Genomic DNA, 18,993 nt, shown 5'->3' with positions numbered 1-18,993 from the left:
AAACTTATTTTTTTAACGGGGGGGTTTGTCCTAGCCAAGTTGCTGGATCTCAGTGAGAAGTCTTCATTTTGTGATTGCAAACTTATTTTTTTAACGGGGGGGTTTGTCCTAGCCAAGTTGCTGGATCTCAGTGAGAAGTCTTCATTTTGTGATTGCAAACTTATTTTTTTAACGGGGGGGTTTGTCCTAGCCAAGTTGCTGGATCTCAGTGAGAAGTCTTCATTTTGTGATTGCAAACTTATTTTTTTAACGGGGGGGTTTGTCCTAGCCAAGTTGCTGGATCTCAGTGAGAAGTCTTCATTTTGTGATTGCAAACTTATTTTTTTAACGGGGGGGTTTGTCCTAGCCAAGTTGCTGGATCTCAGTGAGAAGTCTTCATTTTGTGATTGCAAACTTATTTTTTTAACGGGGGGGTTTGTCCTAGCCAAGTTGCTGGATCTCAGTGAGAAGTCTTCATTTTGTGATTGCAAACTTATTTTTTTAACGGGGGGGTTTGTCCTAGCCAAGTTGCTGGATCTCAGTGAGAAGTCTTCATTTTGTGATTGCAAACTTATTTTTTTAACGGGGGGGTTTGTCCTAGCCAAGTTGCTGGATCTCAGTGAGAAGTCTTCATTTTGTGATTGCAAACTTATTTTTTTAACGGGGGGGTTTGTCCTAGCCAAGTTGCTGGATCTCAGTGAGAAGTCTTCATTTTGTGATTGCAAACTTATTTTTTTAACGGGGGGGTTTGTCCTAGCCAAGTTGCTGGATCTCAGTGAGAAGTCTTCATTTTGTGATTGCAAACTTATTTTTTTAACGGGGGGGGTTGTCCTAGCCAAGTTGCTGGATCTCAGTGAGAAGTCTTCATTTTGTGATTGCAAACTTATTTTTTTAACGGGGGGGTTTGTCCTAGCCAAGTTGCTGGATCTCAGTGAGAAGTCTTCATTTTGTGATTGCAAACTTATTTTTTTAACGGGGTTTTTTTTTCCTTTTTTGGCCCTGCCTTGATGACGTCACACAAACTGACGTGTAGCATTGCTGGTTGGCCGAAATCTCGGCCAATCAGCTTTGCCATTGCAATCAGTTTGCCCGGTAATGGTGATACAGCAAATTTTCAGCCAATCAGCGTTGAGATTGCTGATGGGCAGAAATCTCGGCCAATCAGTGTTGTTTGCTCAGAGTGCTTTGCTTTGAAAGTTTTGCAACTTTTGCAGCCGTTTCTTCGAGCCGTTTCTTCGAGCCGTTTCTTCGAGTCGTTTCTTGCATCTCTGTCTTGGTGTTGCTGTGTGTTGCATCTGTGTTTTGGATCTGTGTCTGGGATCTGTTTCTTGGATCTGTGTCTTGGAGGTGTTTGTGAAGACTTCTGTGAAGATGGCACCTAAACGTTCCATGCGTAGTGGAGGCAGCGATGCTAAAAAGACCCGGAAAATGCTGACAATCAAGGAGAAGATTGAACTGTTGGACATGCTGAAAGCGGGACAGTCTAATGTAGAGGTTGGTCGCCATTATGGGATCAACGAATCGACTGTGCGATACATTAAGAAAGATGAGAAGAAGATAAGGCAAACTTCTCTGATATCATTCAACAAGGCTGCAAAAAGAATGGTGACGCCTAGAAACAAACGGCTTATGAAGATGGAAGCTGCTTTGTCTGTTTGGGTAGAAGACTGCAGAAAAAAAAGCATTGCTTTGGATACGAACACTATCCGAACCAAGGCGCAGCAATTGTACAACCGTCTTGAAGATGCAGATGGGGGAGACCCAGGTAAGGGCTGGTGTTTTTTATATTTAAGTGTTTTTAAAGGAAGGAGGGGGGGAGAGAAAGGAGGGGGGGAGGGAGGGGAGGGAAGGATGGAAAGAAGGAGATAAAGGAGGGAGGGAGGGAAGGGGGGAGAGAAAGGAGGGGGGGAGGGAGGGGAGGGAAGGATGGAAAGAAGGAGATAAAGGAGGGAGGGAGGGAAGGAAGGAGGGAGAGAAAGGAGGGGGGAAGGATGGAAAGAAGGAGATAAAGGAGGGAGGGAGGGAAGGGGGGAGGGAGAGAAAGGAGGGGGGAAGGATGGAAAGGAGATAAAGGAGGGGGGGAGGGAAGGAAGGAGGGAGAGAAAGGAGGGGGGAAGGATGGAAAGAAGGAGATAAAGGAGGGAGGGAGGGAAGGAAGGAGGGAGAGAAAGGAGGGGGGAAGGATGGAAAGAAGGAGATAAAGGAGGGAGGGAGGGAAGGGGGGAGAGAAAGGAGGGGGGGAGGGAGGGGAGGGAAGGATGGAAAGAAGGAGATAAAGGAGGGGGGGGAGGGAAGGAAGGAGGGAGAGAAAGGAGGGGGGAAGGATGGAAAGAAGGAGATAAAGGAGGGAGGGAGGGAAGGGGGGAGAGAAAGGAGGGAGAGAAAGGAGGGGGGAAGGATGGAAAGAAGGAGATAAAGGAGGGAGGGAGGGAAGGGGGGAGAGAAAGGAGGGGGGGGAGGGAGGGGAGGGAAGGATGGAAAGAAGGAGATAAAGGAGGGGGGGAGGGAAGGAAGGGGGGAGAGAAAGGAGGGGGGGAGGATGGAAAGAAGGAGATAAAGGAGGGAGGGAGGGAAGGGGGGAGAGAAAGGAGGGGGGGAGGGAGGGGAGGGAAGGATGGAAAGAAGGAGATAAAGGAGGGGGGGAGGGAAGGAAGGAGGGAGAGAAAGGAGGGGGGAAGGATGGAAAGAAGGAGATAAAGGAGGGAGGGAGGGAAGGGGGGGAGAGAAAGGAGGGGGGGGAGGGAGGGGAGGGAAGGATGGAAAGAAGGAGATAAAGGAGGGGGGAGGGGAGAAAGGAGAGGGGGAGGGATGGAGGGAAGGACTGTATGCTTTCATTCAAGTCACTTCTCTCTCCCTTTCCTGTCATTCTCTGTAGGTGAAGGCGCTGATGACCCTGAAGACCCCCAGCCGTCAACATCTTCTGCTTCTTCAGCCTCAGCCCCAGCCACATTCACAGCAAGCAAAGGGTGGTTCGATAAATTTCAACGGCGCTATGGCCTGAAGAGTGTGTCATTGCACGGAGAAGCTGCCTCAGCAGATACAGGTGCAGCAGAAAACTTTGTCCAGCGCACGTTTAAAGACCTAATTGCAGAAGGGGGCTACCTTCCAGAACAGGTGTTCAACATGGACGAAACAGGCCTGTTCTGGAAGAGGATGCCTTCAAGGACTTTCTTGATGCAAGATGAAGCCAAAGCCCCTGGCTTTAAGGCCATGAAAGATCGAGTGACTTTGATCATGTGTGGGAATGCAGCAGGCTTTTTGCTGAAGCCAGGGCTAATTTATAAGTCACAAAATCCAAGAGCCCTCAAGAACAGAAATAAGAATGCATTGCCAGTGTACTGGATGCATAATGCTAAAGCATGGATTACAAAACCCCTCACGCGGGACTGGTTTCATCAGTGCTTCATCCCACAGGTGAAGGATTATTTGGCTGGCAAAGGACTGGATTTCAAAGTGCTTCTCCTAATGGACAATGCTGGCGGCCATGATCACCTGGACCATGAACATGATGGGGTGCAAGTTGAATTCTTGCCACCAAACACCACATCGCTTATCCAGCCGATGGATCAAGGTGTTATCCGCGCATTTAAGGCACTGTACACGCGCAATTCTCTTGGAAGCATCGTGGAAGCAATGGAAGCTGATCAAAACTTCACATTGAAGGCCTACTGGCGTCAGTACACAATTGCATCTTGTCTGAAGAACATTCAGAGTGCCTTGACAGATATGAAGACACAGACAATGAATGCCTGCTGGAAGAAATTGTGGCCAGAAGTGGTGCATGCTCACAGGGGATTTGCTCCCGAAGAAATTCAAGATGCTGCAGTCCAGAACTCTGTGAAGCTGGCACAGGCAGTGGGTGGAGAAGGCTTCGTTGACATGACACCAGAGGAAGTCAATGGTTTGCTTGATGAGCATGGCCTACCGCTGACAGACAAAGATCTGGAGGAGCTGACCAGGTCAGCAAGTGAAGAAGAGGAGGGAGCTGAAGAAGATGAGGAAGAAGAAGATGTTGGCCTAACGCTTGAGCGGCTTGCAGAAGTGAACAGAGCTGCTGCAAATCTCCAACGCATGGTGGAACTTTGGGATCCCCACATGACTCGCTCTTTACAATTTAAGGCCTCCCTTGACAACACCATTGCACCATACAGAGCCATGTTAGCCAAGGAAAAGAAAAAGCGCCAACAACTGCCCATAACTATGTTTGTCACGAAAACCGCGAGGTCTGTCACACCATCACCTGCAGCGTCCATTGTAGACATGGTGATAGAAGAAGATCCCGATTTATCCTAGTTATGCTTACACCCCCCCCCAAAAAAAATGTAAATAAATATTTTTATTATTTCTATCAGGATGACTAAGTGTGTTATTAAATGTGTACAGTACAGGTACAGGTACAGGTGGAGGTACAGTACAGTACATTAAGGGGATGGGAAATGGTAATTTGTGGGTTGAAAGTGTTGGGACTGAGTGGCATAGAGAAGAATGAATGAATGACTGACTGAGTGAATGAATGAAATTCAAACACAGGTGAGGGCTGGGGGTTTTTATTCTGTCATTGCTTAAGTGCTTTTTAAGGGAGGGAGGGAGGGAGGGATGGAAGGAGGACATGAGGGCCAAAAAAGCTGCTTAAAAACTAAATTGGAAATCACAAACTAAAACTGTCCTCACTGAGGTCCAGCAACTTGGCCAGACCAAAAAAGCTGCTTAAAAACTAAATTGGAAATCACAAACTAAAACTGTCCTCACTGAGGTCCAGCAACTTGGCCAGACCAAAAAAGCTGCTTAAAAACTAAATTGGAAATCACAAACTAAAACTGTCCTCACTGAGGTCCAGCAACTTGGCCAGACCAAAAAAGCTGCTTAAAAACTAAATTGGAAATCACAAACTAAAACTGTCCTCACTGAGGTCCAGCAACTTGGCCAGACCAAAAAAGCTGCTTAAAAACTAAATTGGAAATCACAAACTAAAACTGTCCTCACTGAGGTCCAGCAACTTGGCCAGACCAAAAAAGCTGCTTAAAAACTAAATTGGAAATCACAAACTAAAACTGTCCTCACTGAGGTCCAGCAACTTGGCCAGACCAAAAAAGCTGCTTAAAAACTAAATTGGAAATCACAAACTAAAACTGTCCTCACTGAGGTCCAGCAACTTGGCCAGACCAAAAAAGCTGCTTAAAAACTAAATTGGAAATCACAAACTAAAACTGTCCTCACTGAGGTCCAGCAACTTGGCCAGACCAAAAAAGCTGCTTAAAAACTAAATTGGAAATCACAAACTAAAACTGTCCTCACTGAGGTCCAGCAACTTGGCCAGACCAAAAAAGCTGCTTAAAAACTAAATTGGAAATCACAAACTAAAACTGTCCTCACTGAGGTCCAGCAACTTGGCCAGACCAAAAAAGCTGCTTAAAAACTAAATTGGAAATCACAAACTAAAACTGTCCTCACTGAGGTCCAGCAACTTGGCCAGACCAAAAAAGCTGCTTAAAAACTAAATTGGAAATCACAAACTAAAACTGTCCTCACTGAGGTCCAGCAACTTGGCCAGACCAAAAAAGCTGCTTAAAAACTAAATTGGAAATCACAAACTAAAACTGTCCTCACTGAGGTCCAGCAACTTGGCCAGACCAAAAAAGCTGCTTAAAAACTAAATTGGAAATCACAAACTAAAACTGTCCTCACTGAGGTCCAGCAACTTGGCCAGACCAAAAAAGCTGCTTAAAAACTAAATTGGAAATCACAAACTAAAACTGTCCTCACTGAGGTCCAGCAACTTGGCCAGACCAAAAAAGCTGCTTAAAAACTAAATTGGAAATCACAAACTAAAACTGTCCTCACTGAGGTCCAGCAACTTGGCCAGACCAAAAAAGCTGCTTAAAAACTAAATTGGAAATCACAAACTAAAACTGTCCTCACTGAGGTCCAGCAACTTGGCCAGACCAAAAAAGCTGCTTAAAAACTAAATTGGAAATCACAAACTAAAACTGTCCTCACTGAGGTCCAGCAACTTGGCCAGACCAAAAAAGCTGCTTAAAAACTAAATTGGAAATCACAAACTAAAACTGTCCTCACTGAGGTCCAGCAACTTGGCCAGACCAAAAAAGCTGCTTAAAAACTAAATTGGAAATCACAAACTAAAACTGTCCTCACTGAGGTCCAGCAACTTGGCCAGACCAAAAAAGCTGCTTAAAAACTAAATTGGAAATCACAAACTAAAACTGTCCTCACTGAGGTCCAGCAACTTGGCCAGACCAAAAAAGCTGCTTAAAAACTAAATTGGAAATCACAAACTAAAACTGTCCTCACTGAGATCCAGCAACTTGGCAAGGACAAACCCCCCGTTAAAAAAATAAGTTTGCAATCACAAAATGAAGACTTCTCACTGAGATCCAGCAACTTGGCTAGGACAAACCCCCCCGTTAAAAAAATAAGTTTGCAATCACAAAATGAAGACTTCTCACTGAGATCCAGCAACTTGGCTAGGACAAACCCCCCCGTTAAAAAAATAAGTTTGCAATCACAAAATGAAGACTTCTCACTGAGATCCAGCAACTTGGCTAGGACAAACCCCCCCGTTAAAAAAATAAGTTTGCAATCACAAAATGAAGACTTCTCACTGAGATCCAGCAACTTGGCTAGGACAAACCCCCCCGTTAAAAAAATAAGTTTGCAATCACAAAATGAAGACTTCTCACTGAGATCCAGCAACTTGGCTAGGACAAACCCCACCGTTAAAAAAATAAGTTTGCAATCACAAAATGAAGACTTCTCACTGAGATCCAGCAACTTGGCTAGGACAAACCCCCCCGTTAAAAAAATAAGTTTGCAATCACAAAATGAAGACTTCTCACTGAGATCCAGCAACTTGGCTAGGACAAACCCCCCCGTTAAAAAAATAAGTTTGCAATCACAAAATGAAGACTTCTCACTGAGATCCAGCAACTTGGCTAGGACAAACCCCCCGTTAAAAAAATAAGTTTGCAATCACAAAATGAAGACTTCTCACTGAGATCCAGCAACTTGGCTAGGACAAACCCCCCGTTAAAAAAATAAGTTTGCAATCACAAAATGAAGACTTCTCACTGAGATCCAGCAACTTGGCTAGGACAAACCCCCCCCCCCCGTTAAAAAAATAAGTTTGCAATCACAAAATGAAGACTTCTCACTGAGAGACAGCAACTTGGACAGGGCAAAAAAACGGGGCGAATCGGGGAGAGGGGCGAATCTGGCGGGCGGGTTGTAGCGCCGAGGAGCCCGGAGGCGCTGCGGGGGGGGGGGGGGGTGGCCGGCATGGAAAGTAACCATTGCCAGCCTCCGAACTGCCGTCGCCCCACCATCTGCGCATGCGCGGCCATTAAAAAAAAAAAAAAAAAGATCGCGCATGCTCAGATAGTGCTTTTAGTTCCGCGCCGCCAAGCACGTATTTTTTTTAAAAAAATTTTTTTTAAAATCGCGATATAGCGTTCGCGAAAAACGAGATGGTAGCAATTGCTGAAAAATCGCGATATAGCGTTTCGCGAAGATCGAGATCGCGAAACTCGAGGGACCACTGTACTTATTATTTGTTGCTGCTAACAATATATTAATATCTAGAACACTTTCACTTCACTAGTATATTAAACTACACTGAAATATATTGATGCAACTTCCAATCTGGAAATAAAACTAAATGCTAAATACTATTCTATTGCTTAAGTTAAATTAGTGGACCAGAGGAATGCTGTAATTTAATTTACTTGGACTTCAGTAAGGCATTCAATAAAGTAGACCATAACCTACTACTAGATAAAGTTGAAAAATGTGGGTTAGAAGCAACATTACCAGATGGATTCAAAACTAGCTAACCAACCACACTCAACATGTAGTGCTCAATGGAACCGCATATACATGAAGGGAAGTAAGCAGTGTAGATCCAGTACTCTTCAACATTCTTATCAATGACTTGGACAAATGGATAGATGGGGAACACATCAAATTTGCAGATGACACCAAACTCGCAGGAATAGCCAATTCTCCAGAAGATAGGCTCAAGATACAGAAGGATCTTGACAGACTTGAACATTGGGCACTATCAAACAAAATTAAATTCAATGGTGAAAAAAGTAGGGTTCTACATTTAGGCAAGAAAAACAAAATGCACAGGTACAATATATGTGGTACCTTGTGCAACAGTAGTAACTGTGAGAGGGATCTTAGAGTCCTAGTCAGGGCCGCCGATAGGGTGGTACTACTGGTAGTGGCATCAGGAGCCCGGCCAAATTGACAAATGGGGGGGCCCGGATGGTTTTGCCGGCCCCCTGGCGCCCGCAGTAATTTGTGCCCAGTGAGCAGCGCCGACGCCGAGCTCCAGCTCCTCGCTCACACAGGCGCAGTACCGGCCCTCTCTTGGAGCACGCGGCGAAGGTAGGAGCCCCTTCGGGGTGGCGGCATTGGGGAACGAGGCTTGGGTGGCTGGGGTGTTCCCTGTAGCTGTAGGCTGCGCACACCTTAGCCAGCGCACCCCAAAACGCCCCCCGGGCCCGCACACCCTTTTCCAAGGGCGCGCACGATGCGGCCGCCCCAGCCCCCCGCTCCTCTAGCCCCCTTGCACCCCTGGCTACTTGCCGCTATCCCCGCATGCCCGCCCGCCCACCTGATCCACCTCTCTTTCTCCTCCGCCAGCCAAGGTTTTTCTTGCTGAAAAAAAAAGAAAGAAAACCTTTGCCAGCTTTTTTTTTTCTTAATTTGAATGTTCCGGGCGGGCTGGCAGGGACATTGAAAATCACTTTCGCCAGCGTCTGGAGAACGAGAGAGAGTGAGAGCGACAGAGCAAGATAGAGAGAAAGTGAGAAAGAGAGAGAGAGAGAAAGAGGGGGGAGAGAAAGAGATAGCAAGAGAGAACGAGAGAGAGAAAGAGTGAGAGAAAGAAAACAAGAGAGAGAAAGTGAGAAAAAGAGAGAGAGAGCAAGAGGGGAAAGATAGAGAAAGAGGGGAAAGACAGAGAAAGAGAAAGAAAGAAAGAAAAAGAGAGAGAGATGAGAGAGGAAGGAAGAGAGTGAGAGAGAGGAAGAAAGCAAGATAGAGAAAGAGAAAGATAGAAAGAAAGAAATGAGAGAGGAAGGAAGAGAGTGAGAGAGGGCTGTGTTTGACCTCAGAGGGCCGGGGGAGGGCTTGCCCAGGGTGTGTGGCCATGGTGGGCATGGCACGGGATTTTGGGGCAGTAGTTTTAAAATGGCAGGGGGGGCTCAGACAGGCTGTATGGGGCCCCAAAATTCCTGATGGTGGCCCTGGTCCTAGTGGACAACCATTTAAATATGAGCCAGCAGTGTGCAGCAGCTGCCAAAAAAGCCAAAACAGTTCTAGGCTGCATTAACAGAGGGATAGAATCAAGATCATGCAGAGTGTTAATACCAGTTTATAAGGCCTTGGTAAGGCCACACTTGGAGTACTGCATTCAGTTTTGGTCGCCACAATGCAAAAAGGATATTGAGACTCTAGAAAGAATACAGAGAAGATCAACAAAGATGATTAGGGGACTGGAGGCTAAAACAGATAAAGAATGGTTGCAGGAACTGGGTATGTTTCATTTAATTAAAAGAAGGACCAGGGGAGACATGATAGCAGTGTACCAATATCTCAGGGGTTGCCACAAAGAAAAGGGAGTCAAACCATTATCCAAAACACCTGAGGGTAAGACAAGAAGCAATGGGTGGAAACTAATCAAAGAGAGAATCAACCTAGAACTAAGGAGAAATTTCCTGACAGAACAATTAAACAGCGGAATAACTTGCCTCCAGAAGTTGGGAATGCTCCAACACTGGAAGTTTTTATGATGTTGGATAACCATTTGTTTGAAGTAGTGTAGAGTCTCTCCTGCCCGAGCAGGGGTTTGGACTAGAAGACCTCCAAGATCTCTTCCAACTCTCTTATTATTATTATAAGTTTTCACAAATGCAGTCATCTGCATTTCAGAAATGTTTGAAGACCACAAAATGTCCTAAAGTTAGAAACATAGAAACATAGAAGACTGACGGCAGAAAAAGACCTCATGGTCCATCTAGTCTGCCCTTATACTATTTCCTGTATTTTATCTTACAATGGATATATGTTTATCCCAAGCATGTTTAAATTCAGTTACTGTGGATTTACCAACCACGTCTGCTGGAAGTTTGTTCCAAGGATCTACTACTCTTTCAGTGAAATAATATTTTCTCACGTTGCTTTTGATCTTCCCCCCAACTAACTTCAGATTGTGTCCCCTTGTTCTTGTGTTCATTTTCCTATTAAAAGTACTTCCCTCCTGAACCTTATTTAACCCTTTAACATATTTAAATGTTTCGATCATGTCCCCCCTTTTCCTTCTGTCCTCCAGACTATACAGATTGAGTTTATTAAGTTTGGAACTTGATTAAGTTTGGAACTATGCAGTATATAAAGCCAAACTTTTGTTACGATAAACTCCTCACTGCTTTCATTGTATTTACCATAACATCATTTCCTGGTTTTTTATATCTATATAAATTCGCAGAGTATTTCAAATGGTCTTAGTGGTACTGACATCAAACGTATTGCACTTGTTGCAGGCTGTGTTTTTAAAGTTTCACATTTTACAAAAAGTCAGACTCAAACTAACCACACGAGTTCCTGTTTGCTGTCTTGGATGAGAACATTTAATTGCTTGCTATCTATGCAAAGGCACACCTCCTGGCTGCAGTTCCCTTTTCTCCGTGTGATTCAGACAAACCAGTTTGTTCTACATGCCTTACTCCAAAGGCACAAGATACAAGATTTTGAATCTTTTCAACAATGTTTTGACAAAACCCTTTTTAAAACATAAAACACAAACCATCCCTCGATTTTTTCAGTTAACTGAATACGCTTATGACAAATTTGAAAACAGAAGGAAGACTCCTATTGCTAACTTTCATGAACTGGAAATTGAAAAGATTGGTTTTATGCAGTTTTGGGGTTTTAGTTTTGTTTAGCCTTTTAAAAAGGCCGAATAAGATAAACAATGAAGTAAACAAGATAGATCACTGAACTGAAAGCATTGTTTCTTCTGTTGTTCTAAATAAAGCCTCTGCAACTTAATGCTCCACTGACCCTCATGATCACTGGAGACATCTGGGGAATTTGTCTTCGAGGATTTTCTATTCCATTTGGATAAAGTGTCAGGGTTCCAAGTAATCCACCCATAGCAAATAGAACTCTAAGGCAAGCATGTTCCTCAAAGAACAAGTTTATTGGATATATCATATTGGCACAGGTTGGTGAAAACAGACTCAAAATGTTCCCTCAGTTTTCACCTAACTAAAAGTTTTCCCCACTTTCCCAAACAATTAGTTACATGATACAATCAAGGTGCTGTCTTCTTTCTAGGAAACATCACTCCTCCTCTCTTCAACCACCTGTGGGAATGTCCTTGATTCACAGGAGAAATGGTTCCCTCAGCTGCTGGGATTCGTGCAGTAGGAGGCGGTCTCAGAGATATTCTGGTCCAATGCCATGTAGGGCTTTATAGGTCCTAACCAACACTTTGAATTGTGACCAGAAACTGATCGGCAGCCAGTGCAGGCCGCGGAGTGTTGATGAAACGTTGGCAGATCTTGGAAATTTGAGAGCCCCTTCCTCCAAACCAGCCCTTCATAATCTTTGCGTAATACACAAAGATATGTATTACACTTTGTGTAATATATGTATTACACTTTGTGTAGTACAACTGACTGCCAGAAAGGAGTATAATGAAACATTCAGTGGTGTTTCCTAATCACCACCGATCAAAGCTGGGGAGTTTTATGGCATTTTGCAAATCAGGGAACCTTAAAAAACCTACAAAAGCCCTAGCTATCTCTAGTTCCTCCTCCCTATCCCTCAATACCATTGTGGCAATACTGAAGCCTCCAAGATGGCCTCAGCTAGGCTAACTTCAGAGTTGATATAAAGACTGATGAATTCTGGAAAATGACGACACCGGGTTGGGAAGTTTTAATAGAAAACCTGCTACAACATCCATTAATTTGGCTTAACCTTCACAAAGTCAGTTGAAATAAATCAGCCGTGCATTAGTAGGGTTAAAACACAAGGTAAGAGAAGGAATATTTAAAGGGCTCAGTGAGAAATGACTGATGGGGATTGAGACACATCTTTACAAGGTCAGGTGCAGCCTCTAAAATATTCTGGGTCCATTATTATTAGCAGGAAGCCATGATTCAAACCAAATAAAAGAACTCTGAACTACACATTAATAGAATAGAATTTTTATTGGCCAAGTGTGATTGAACACACAAGGAATTTGTCTTGGTGCATATGCTCTCAGCGTACATAAAATAAAATACACATTTGTCAAGAATCATATGGTACAACACTTAATGATTGTCATAGGGGAGAGCTTTCATAAGAAGCAATAAAAGTGTTTTTAAAAAATAATATTTGGACAGTGAAATTAATGAATGTACCTTGTTGCAACAAACATTGACCATGTATCCATCCAATATGCTCTAGTTGTGCTCTATTTCTATTAGGAACCCTTTTAAATAACCCTGATATAGATATACTTATGATTCAATAACTGTTACACTTGATACAATGTAATCTAACTGGCACATACATGGTAGGTAAATACTTCATTGCTTAATGGACATAGATGAGGTCAGCTTCTTAAAAAGATTTTGACCCTCTCAGTTTATTATGAGAGTTAAAATCTGGCTCCTCTCTGTCAAGGGAGAAAATCCATTTGCAGACAAAAAAGCAACCAGAATTTTTAAGAGCAGGCATTGTATCAAGCTGTAGACTGCCTTTTCCAAGAACATTTTCAAAGCTATTGATATCATCATCATCATCATTACTATTTTCAAAGCCTTTCCCACAGAATAGCTCAGACTAGCCTCTTCTCTCAGGCATTGAGTAAAATGGGAGGTGAACCCAGTATATATGCATATAAAAGAAAGCTCAGGACCATATTGGTTGGAAGCATGCAGAAGAGGCCTTCGTCCTCCAGTGGATACACAACACCTGAAATGATGATTTGAAAGATTATTGTTATGGCACTGATGGTGTGTTAGAATCTCAAATTTTAAAAAAATATTATTAAATTGGGTTTGTTAGGTGCCAATAGTTGTTTCATACAATGTAGGCGGCCATATAAATGTTTCAAATAAATAAATAAATTGCTAGATGATGATGCTACCATCTAAACTTCTGCATTGTAAGGTTTATTTATTTACTTGCAACTTGTTAATAAATGACAGAATTGTTCTTTCACACAACCCGTTGCCTAGAAGAAGCTCATCTGTTTGGAACCCATACCGCATTTCTGACATTAATACCCTCGAAAATGTCCAGAAATACTTCACCAGAAGAGCTCTTCACTCCTCTACCCATAACAGAACACCCTATGAAACTAGACTTACAATCCTGGGTCTAGAAAGCTTAGAACTAAGACGCCTCAAACATGATCTAAGTATTGTCCACGAGATCATATGCTGCCCACACTGCCAAAAGCACCAAAACCTATGGGGCAATGCCAAGAGAAAGATGAGAGACATGAGGCCAAACAATGCAGAACAGCTGAAGGATGCTATTGAAGCATCCTGGTCTTCCATAACATCTCAGCAGTGCTACAAGCCAATAGCATCCATTCCATGCCACATTGAGGCAGTTGAGATGCTCAGAGTCTGGAGGGAGCGGCTAAACAAACAAACAAACAAACAAGCAAACAAACAAACAAACAAACAAATCCAAAATAAAGTACTGAGTACATGTGCATGCTTATACTTTTCAGAAGTCTGATATTGTTCTATGTACAATCCTTTTTTTATTGAACACATGTAATATTCTAATTTTCTGAGGTGGTGCATTTGGGGTTTTCATGAGCTGTACTCCATAATCATCACAATTATGAAAAATCACTGCTTGAACCATCTTGACTTGCATATTATGAATATCTCAAATATATTAGGCTTCATCTTTTCAGTTACATTGCTGATATAAATGAACATTTGCACGATATTCTAATTTTTAGAGTTTCACCTGTAGGTTTTATAAGTTCCATATAAGAGCTCTTTAATCATGCACTTACTAAACAGTCTTTTTATGGAGATGGGAGAGAAATGGCAAATAATTTATATCTGTCAAATAAACTCAAATTTATTTATTAAATTTATATACCACCCATAGCTGAGATCCTAGTACCTGTAACTCTCCACGATTGACCTCTCCAGGTTACTACGAGGCCAGTAAGGGGCGTACATAAGTGTCCAATTGTCCCCTGTCCAATTGTCTTTCCTTTCTCTCACTTATCATATATATTTTTCTTCCTTTCATGTATCCTCTCCTCTAAGTTCACTTTATCCTTATATATATTACCACATGTCTATTTTTCTTCCTATGTATTTGTGTATTGGACAAATGAATAAATAAAGAAAGAAAGAAAGAAACTAATGCAGAAAGTTATTGCATGTTTTGTTTGACATTGTTACAAGTTGATATCTGTTACAGACAGTGCTTTAGATATGCATAAATAATTGGTTATAAGTCTTCTTTAAATTACATTTCAATGCACAATTTTTTTAAAAAAACAACTTGTGGTGGGGGCTGATGCCTGAGAAATACAGAACTGAGAAATATGACTGATATTGGGATTTTGATTCAAATCTTTTCTTTTACAGTTTTGTGATTCCCCCTTTATATTTTTTAAAATACTGTAGTTATATTTCAAAGTACCGGTAATTGAAATTGTATTCGTTTCACAAATTATTATGCCAAAAGTATCTGCTTGAGTCTGATTAAGTTTTAGCAGAATTAATTGGTCTCCCTCCCTCATAATAAAATTCAGAGAAATAAATGCAGGCATCTAGATGATAACACACTTTTTTTAAAAAAAAAAATACCTTATTTATGGGAATGAAACATAATCAAAATCCACAGGTATGAAGTTTCAAGTAAGGCAAGCCTTTAGAATTTTAGATAGCTAAGAGGGCAAAAATGTTGCTCATTAGTATTCAACAGGTAATTTATATAAAATTAAGAAACATTCCAATGGTACATTTTGTCTGGATGTCTATCAAAGGTCAGAGGAACAATCTTTTTGCTTTTGGGATGAGAAAGGATTCTCGAATTTGCTTAATTGATAGCAAAGTGAAAAAAGGTTAATTTATTACTGGGAGCTAGAAGCTGAATAAGAATTATTATATCATGAAGGGAAATTCCCCAAATTAGTTGAGCCAGAATATGAGCAATTATGGTGTTTGCAAAATAATGTGGGATGGTTTGGGTTAGCTATGAAGACAAGGGAGGAATTTCAAATGTGGTGAGATTAAAAAAAATAATCATGTTCAGATTAAGAATACCACCAACACTTTGAGTGAGCAATGAATGTGAAAGACAAGGTAAGAATTAAGTCTGCGTACACAGAGAGACAATTCCAGGTTGTGAAGACAATTTAATTTTATTGAACTTTGAGCAGAGGATTAAGATCAACAGCCCAAATCAGCCTCCTGCAATCTTCCAGATTCATGGACTTCAATTCTCACTTCTCTGCCGGGGTCATGAGTAACTCAGGAAGAAGGAATCTACAGGTTTTTATGCACAAAAACCATATATTTGGGGTGATTGTTCCAACTGCAATTTGTTTGTAGAGAAGGCTTCCAAAACTAACTAACCCTTTTCAAGAAAGCAATGACAAGTCTATAAAACAGGCTTTTCTTTCCTTCTTTATTACCCTTCCTGCTAACAAGATGAAATTCAACATAGAGAGAAGTGAGATTTTACATTTAAACAAGAAAAACCAAATGCATAAGTATAGAACAGGTGATAGGCTCAACAGTAGTAACTGGACAATCACTTGACAATTTCACTAACACTTCACGTGATCCTGATTATATCAATTAATGCAGCCTAGGACTGCTTTAACTTGTCAGCTGCATATTCATGAGCAGCTGACAAGTTAAATATGCAGCTGACAAGTTAAAGCAGTCCTAGGCTGCATTAATTGATATAATCAGGATCACGTGAAATGTTAGTATCTCTTTATAATGCCTTGGTAAGACCACATTTGGAATATTGCATCCAGTTTTGGTTGGCACAACATTAAAAATACTCTAACAAAGTGCAGAGAAGAGCATCAAAGGTGATTAGGGGGATGGAGGATAAAACGTGTGAAGAGTAGTTGCAGGAATGGTATGTGAAAAGAATGATTGGGGATGACGTGATAGCAGTGTTCCAATATCTAAGGGGCTACCACAAAGAGGAAGGGGGTCAATCTGTTCTCCAAATACACCTGAAGCAATGATGAAGACTAATGAAAGAAGGAAGCAACCTAGAATTCAGGAGAATTTTCCTGAGAATAAGAATTAACCTCTGGAGCAGCCTATCTTCAAAGATTGTGGGTGCTCCAACACTAGAAGTTTTAAAGAAGAGACTGGACAACAATTTGTCCAGAATTGTATAGGTAGTGACCCACTGGTGATGTCACAATGATGTCATGGAACCAGTTCAGTCAATGCCAGTCCGTGGGTACCACCATCATTAAAAAAAATTTTTTTTAATTTGTTTAGGGTTTTTTTGGGGGGAGTGTTATCTTCTGAGCATGTGCAGAAGCCAAGTTTCTGGCATTGTGCATGTGGTCGTCATCTGGTTTTCCGTTTTCCCCCCAAAACATTTTGGTGCTGCGCAAAGTGCACATGCACCCACGGGGCACAGCCATGTGGCATGGCAGGAAGCGAAGCAGCAGCAAGGTAAGTTAGAACCTGCAGGGGTAGGCAAAGTTGGCTCTTCTATGACATGTGGACTTCAACTCCCAGAATTCCTGAGCTAGCATGATTGGCTCAGGAATTCTGGGAGTTGAAGTCCACATGTCATAGAAGAGCCAACTTTGCCTACCCCTGGTATAGGGTCTCCTGCTCTGTTAATTCTGTTTTTTATAACATGAAATATAATCTATACATGAATTGTGAGGTTTAAATAAAAGCCTCCACACTTGTTGTCAAGAAGGGGCAATATTTCCTATACAGTAATGGTAAGTAGCTAAATAGGCTGCAATTAGAGCGGGAGTCCCCAAACTTGGCAACCTTAAGACTTGTGGACTTGTTGGCTGGAGAATTCTGGGAGTTGAAGTCCGCAACTCTTAAAGTTGCCAAGTTTGAAGACCTATGAATTAGAGGAAAGAGCTCTGGATTTATTCACTAGTTTCAAAGTGAACAGCCAGGGCTTCTTAAAATAATTGCAGTAATCCTAGAAAATATACTTTAATTTTATGTTTTTCTTGACAAACTTCAATAGTGTTAGTTCAACTCATAAATGCCTAGGGTTTGGAAATACTGCGAGTGGGACATGTTGCAGCAACTGTGGAAGACTATAGTTAAATAATGCAGCAGATGTAGCAATACAGAAAGGGCTGTTGGGATGAATTATCAGAAGTCAAAAAAACAGCATAAAAGTAACATTTAAAAGCTAGTAAAATACAACATATGTAACATGTATTTTCTCATATTGTTTGACATCACCTTATGAATGTTTAATTTCAAGTAGCAACCAGTCATTGAATAAAATAAATGATGCAGTAATCCAGCTGGGAAAATGTTATTAGCATCATTATCATATCTTTAATGAGGACATTGTGCATAATATGCCCAACACTGTTGTACCATAGGATATGTGTCAAACTGATTTACATTTGTGCACGTACTAAGCACAACACATGATTCTCTGCAGTCTCCAACTAGAATTTAGCAGCCATCTACAGACTATGTCTCTCTCTTTTTTTTTAAGTACACCATGCAGAGACTGACATTTGGACAAAGCTCTTGGGGATCATGCTGTATATGCCAGCTGGCACATCTCACCCACATTGTTTTCCATCTGGATTCAGTAATTTCCTGCCTCGGCTTCTCCTGCTGACCATGTTCTACATTCTGTAATTTGCATTGGCTGGTTCAACAGTCAGCAGAAACACTACCCACTTGCCAAATCTGCTGTGTACAATTTGCTGCTGTCTGCTCACAAAGTCATGTATTACTTGTGCGAGAGAGAAACTGGATAAGATTCTGTAAACATCTTTAGTATGAAAGAAGGAACACATTACATGTTTCTCTTAGGCGTGCACTGTGTTAATGCGCTATCTCTCAAAATCATCTACTTGAAAAGAGAACATGCCTATAAACCAGAACAATGAAGCCTATAACTTTCCAGATTACCTACCTACCTACCTACCTACCTACCTATCTATCTATCTATCTATCTATCAATCTATCTTGTCAAGCATGTACAAGGTAATAGGTATTGGTATAAAAATAAACATTAGCAAGGTAGATACAGGTAAATTAGGCAATAGGGCACCAGGACAGGGACAGTAGGCACAATGATGTGCTTATGCACACCCCTTACAGACCTCTTAGGAATGGGGTGAGGTCAACTGTAGGTTGTAAAGTTTTGGGGGTTTGAGGTAAAAACCACAGTCAGGTAGTGCATTCCAGACATTGATTGTTGCTGAAGTCATATTTTCTGCACTTGAGTTTGGAGTGGTTTACATTAAGTTTGAATCAATTGTTTGCCTGTGTATTGTTGGAGTTGAAGTTGAAGAAATCATTAACAGGTAGGACATTGTGGTAAATGATTTTGTGAATTACATTTAGATCACATTGAAGGCGACAAAGTTCTAGGCTATCTAAGCCCAGAATTTCAAGTCTGGTGGACTAAGGTATTCTGTTGCGAGCAGAGGAATGGAGAACGCTTCTTGTGAAATATTTTTGAACTCTCTCGATTGTATTGATATCTGATATGCAGTGCCGGTTTCAGACAGGTGAGCTGTATTCAAGAATTGGTTTAGCAAATGTTTTGTATGCCCTCTTTACTAGCCATTACTAGCCATATTAGTTGAGTTGCTGACAACTATAGTTTAGCAAAGGGGTGGGCTACTGCCCGGATTGGGGGGGGGGACCCAGTGGGGTAGCGAAAATGGAGCTACACCCCAGAGCACCCATTTTTCACTGAAGGATGTTGAAAGAAAATGCAGGGTGCCATGCCCACAGTGTGGTA

General features: G+C 41.8%; 2 protein-coding genes across 3 annotated transcripts in view; one reads left to right on the top strand and one right to left on the bottom strand.

Annotated features, from left to right (window-relative positions):
• Positions 1-18,993, bottom strand: part of MBP (myelin basic protein) — a 186,943-nt gene that overhangs the window by 138,021 nt on the left and 29,929 nt on the right. The window lies entirely within an intron of this gene.
• On the top strand, positions 973-4,325 carry LOC139165889 (tigger transposable element-derived protein 1-like). The gene is made up of 2 exons (XM_070749127.1): positions 973-1,744; positions 2,855-4,325. The coding sequence occupies exons 1-2, from the start codon at positions 1,351-1,353 to the stop codon at positions 4,270-4,272; spliced, it is 1,812 nt and encodes a 603-aa protein (XP_070605228.1). The 5' UTR covers positions 973-1,350; the 3' UTR covers positions 4,273-4,325.

The sequence above is a fragment of the Erythrolamprus reginae genome, chromosome 3 (genome assembly GCF_031021105.1).
Source record: "Erythrolamprus reginae isolate rEryReg1 chromosome 3, rEryReg1.hap1, whole genome shotgun sequence".
NCBI classification, from domain to species: domain Eukaryota; kingdom Metazoa; phylum Chordata; class Lepidosauria; order Squamata; family Dipsadidae; genus Erythrolamprus; species Erythrolamprus reginae.
This window is presented reverse-complemented; position numbering and strand designations above follow the sequence as displayed.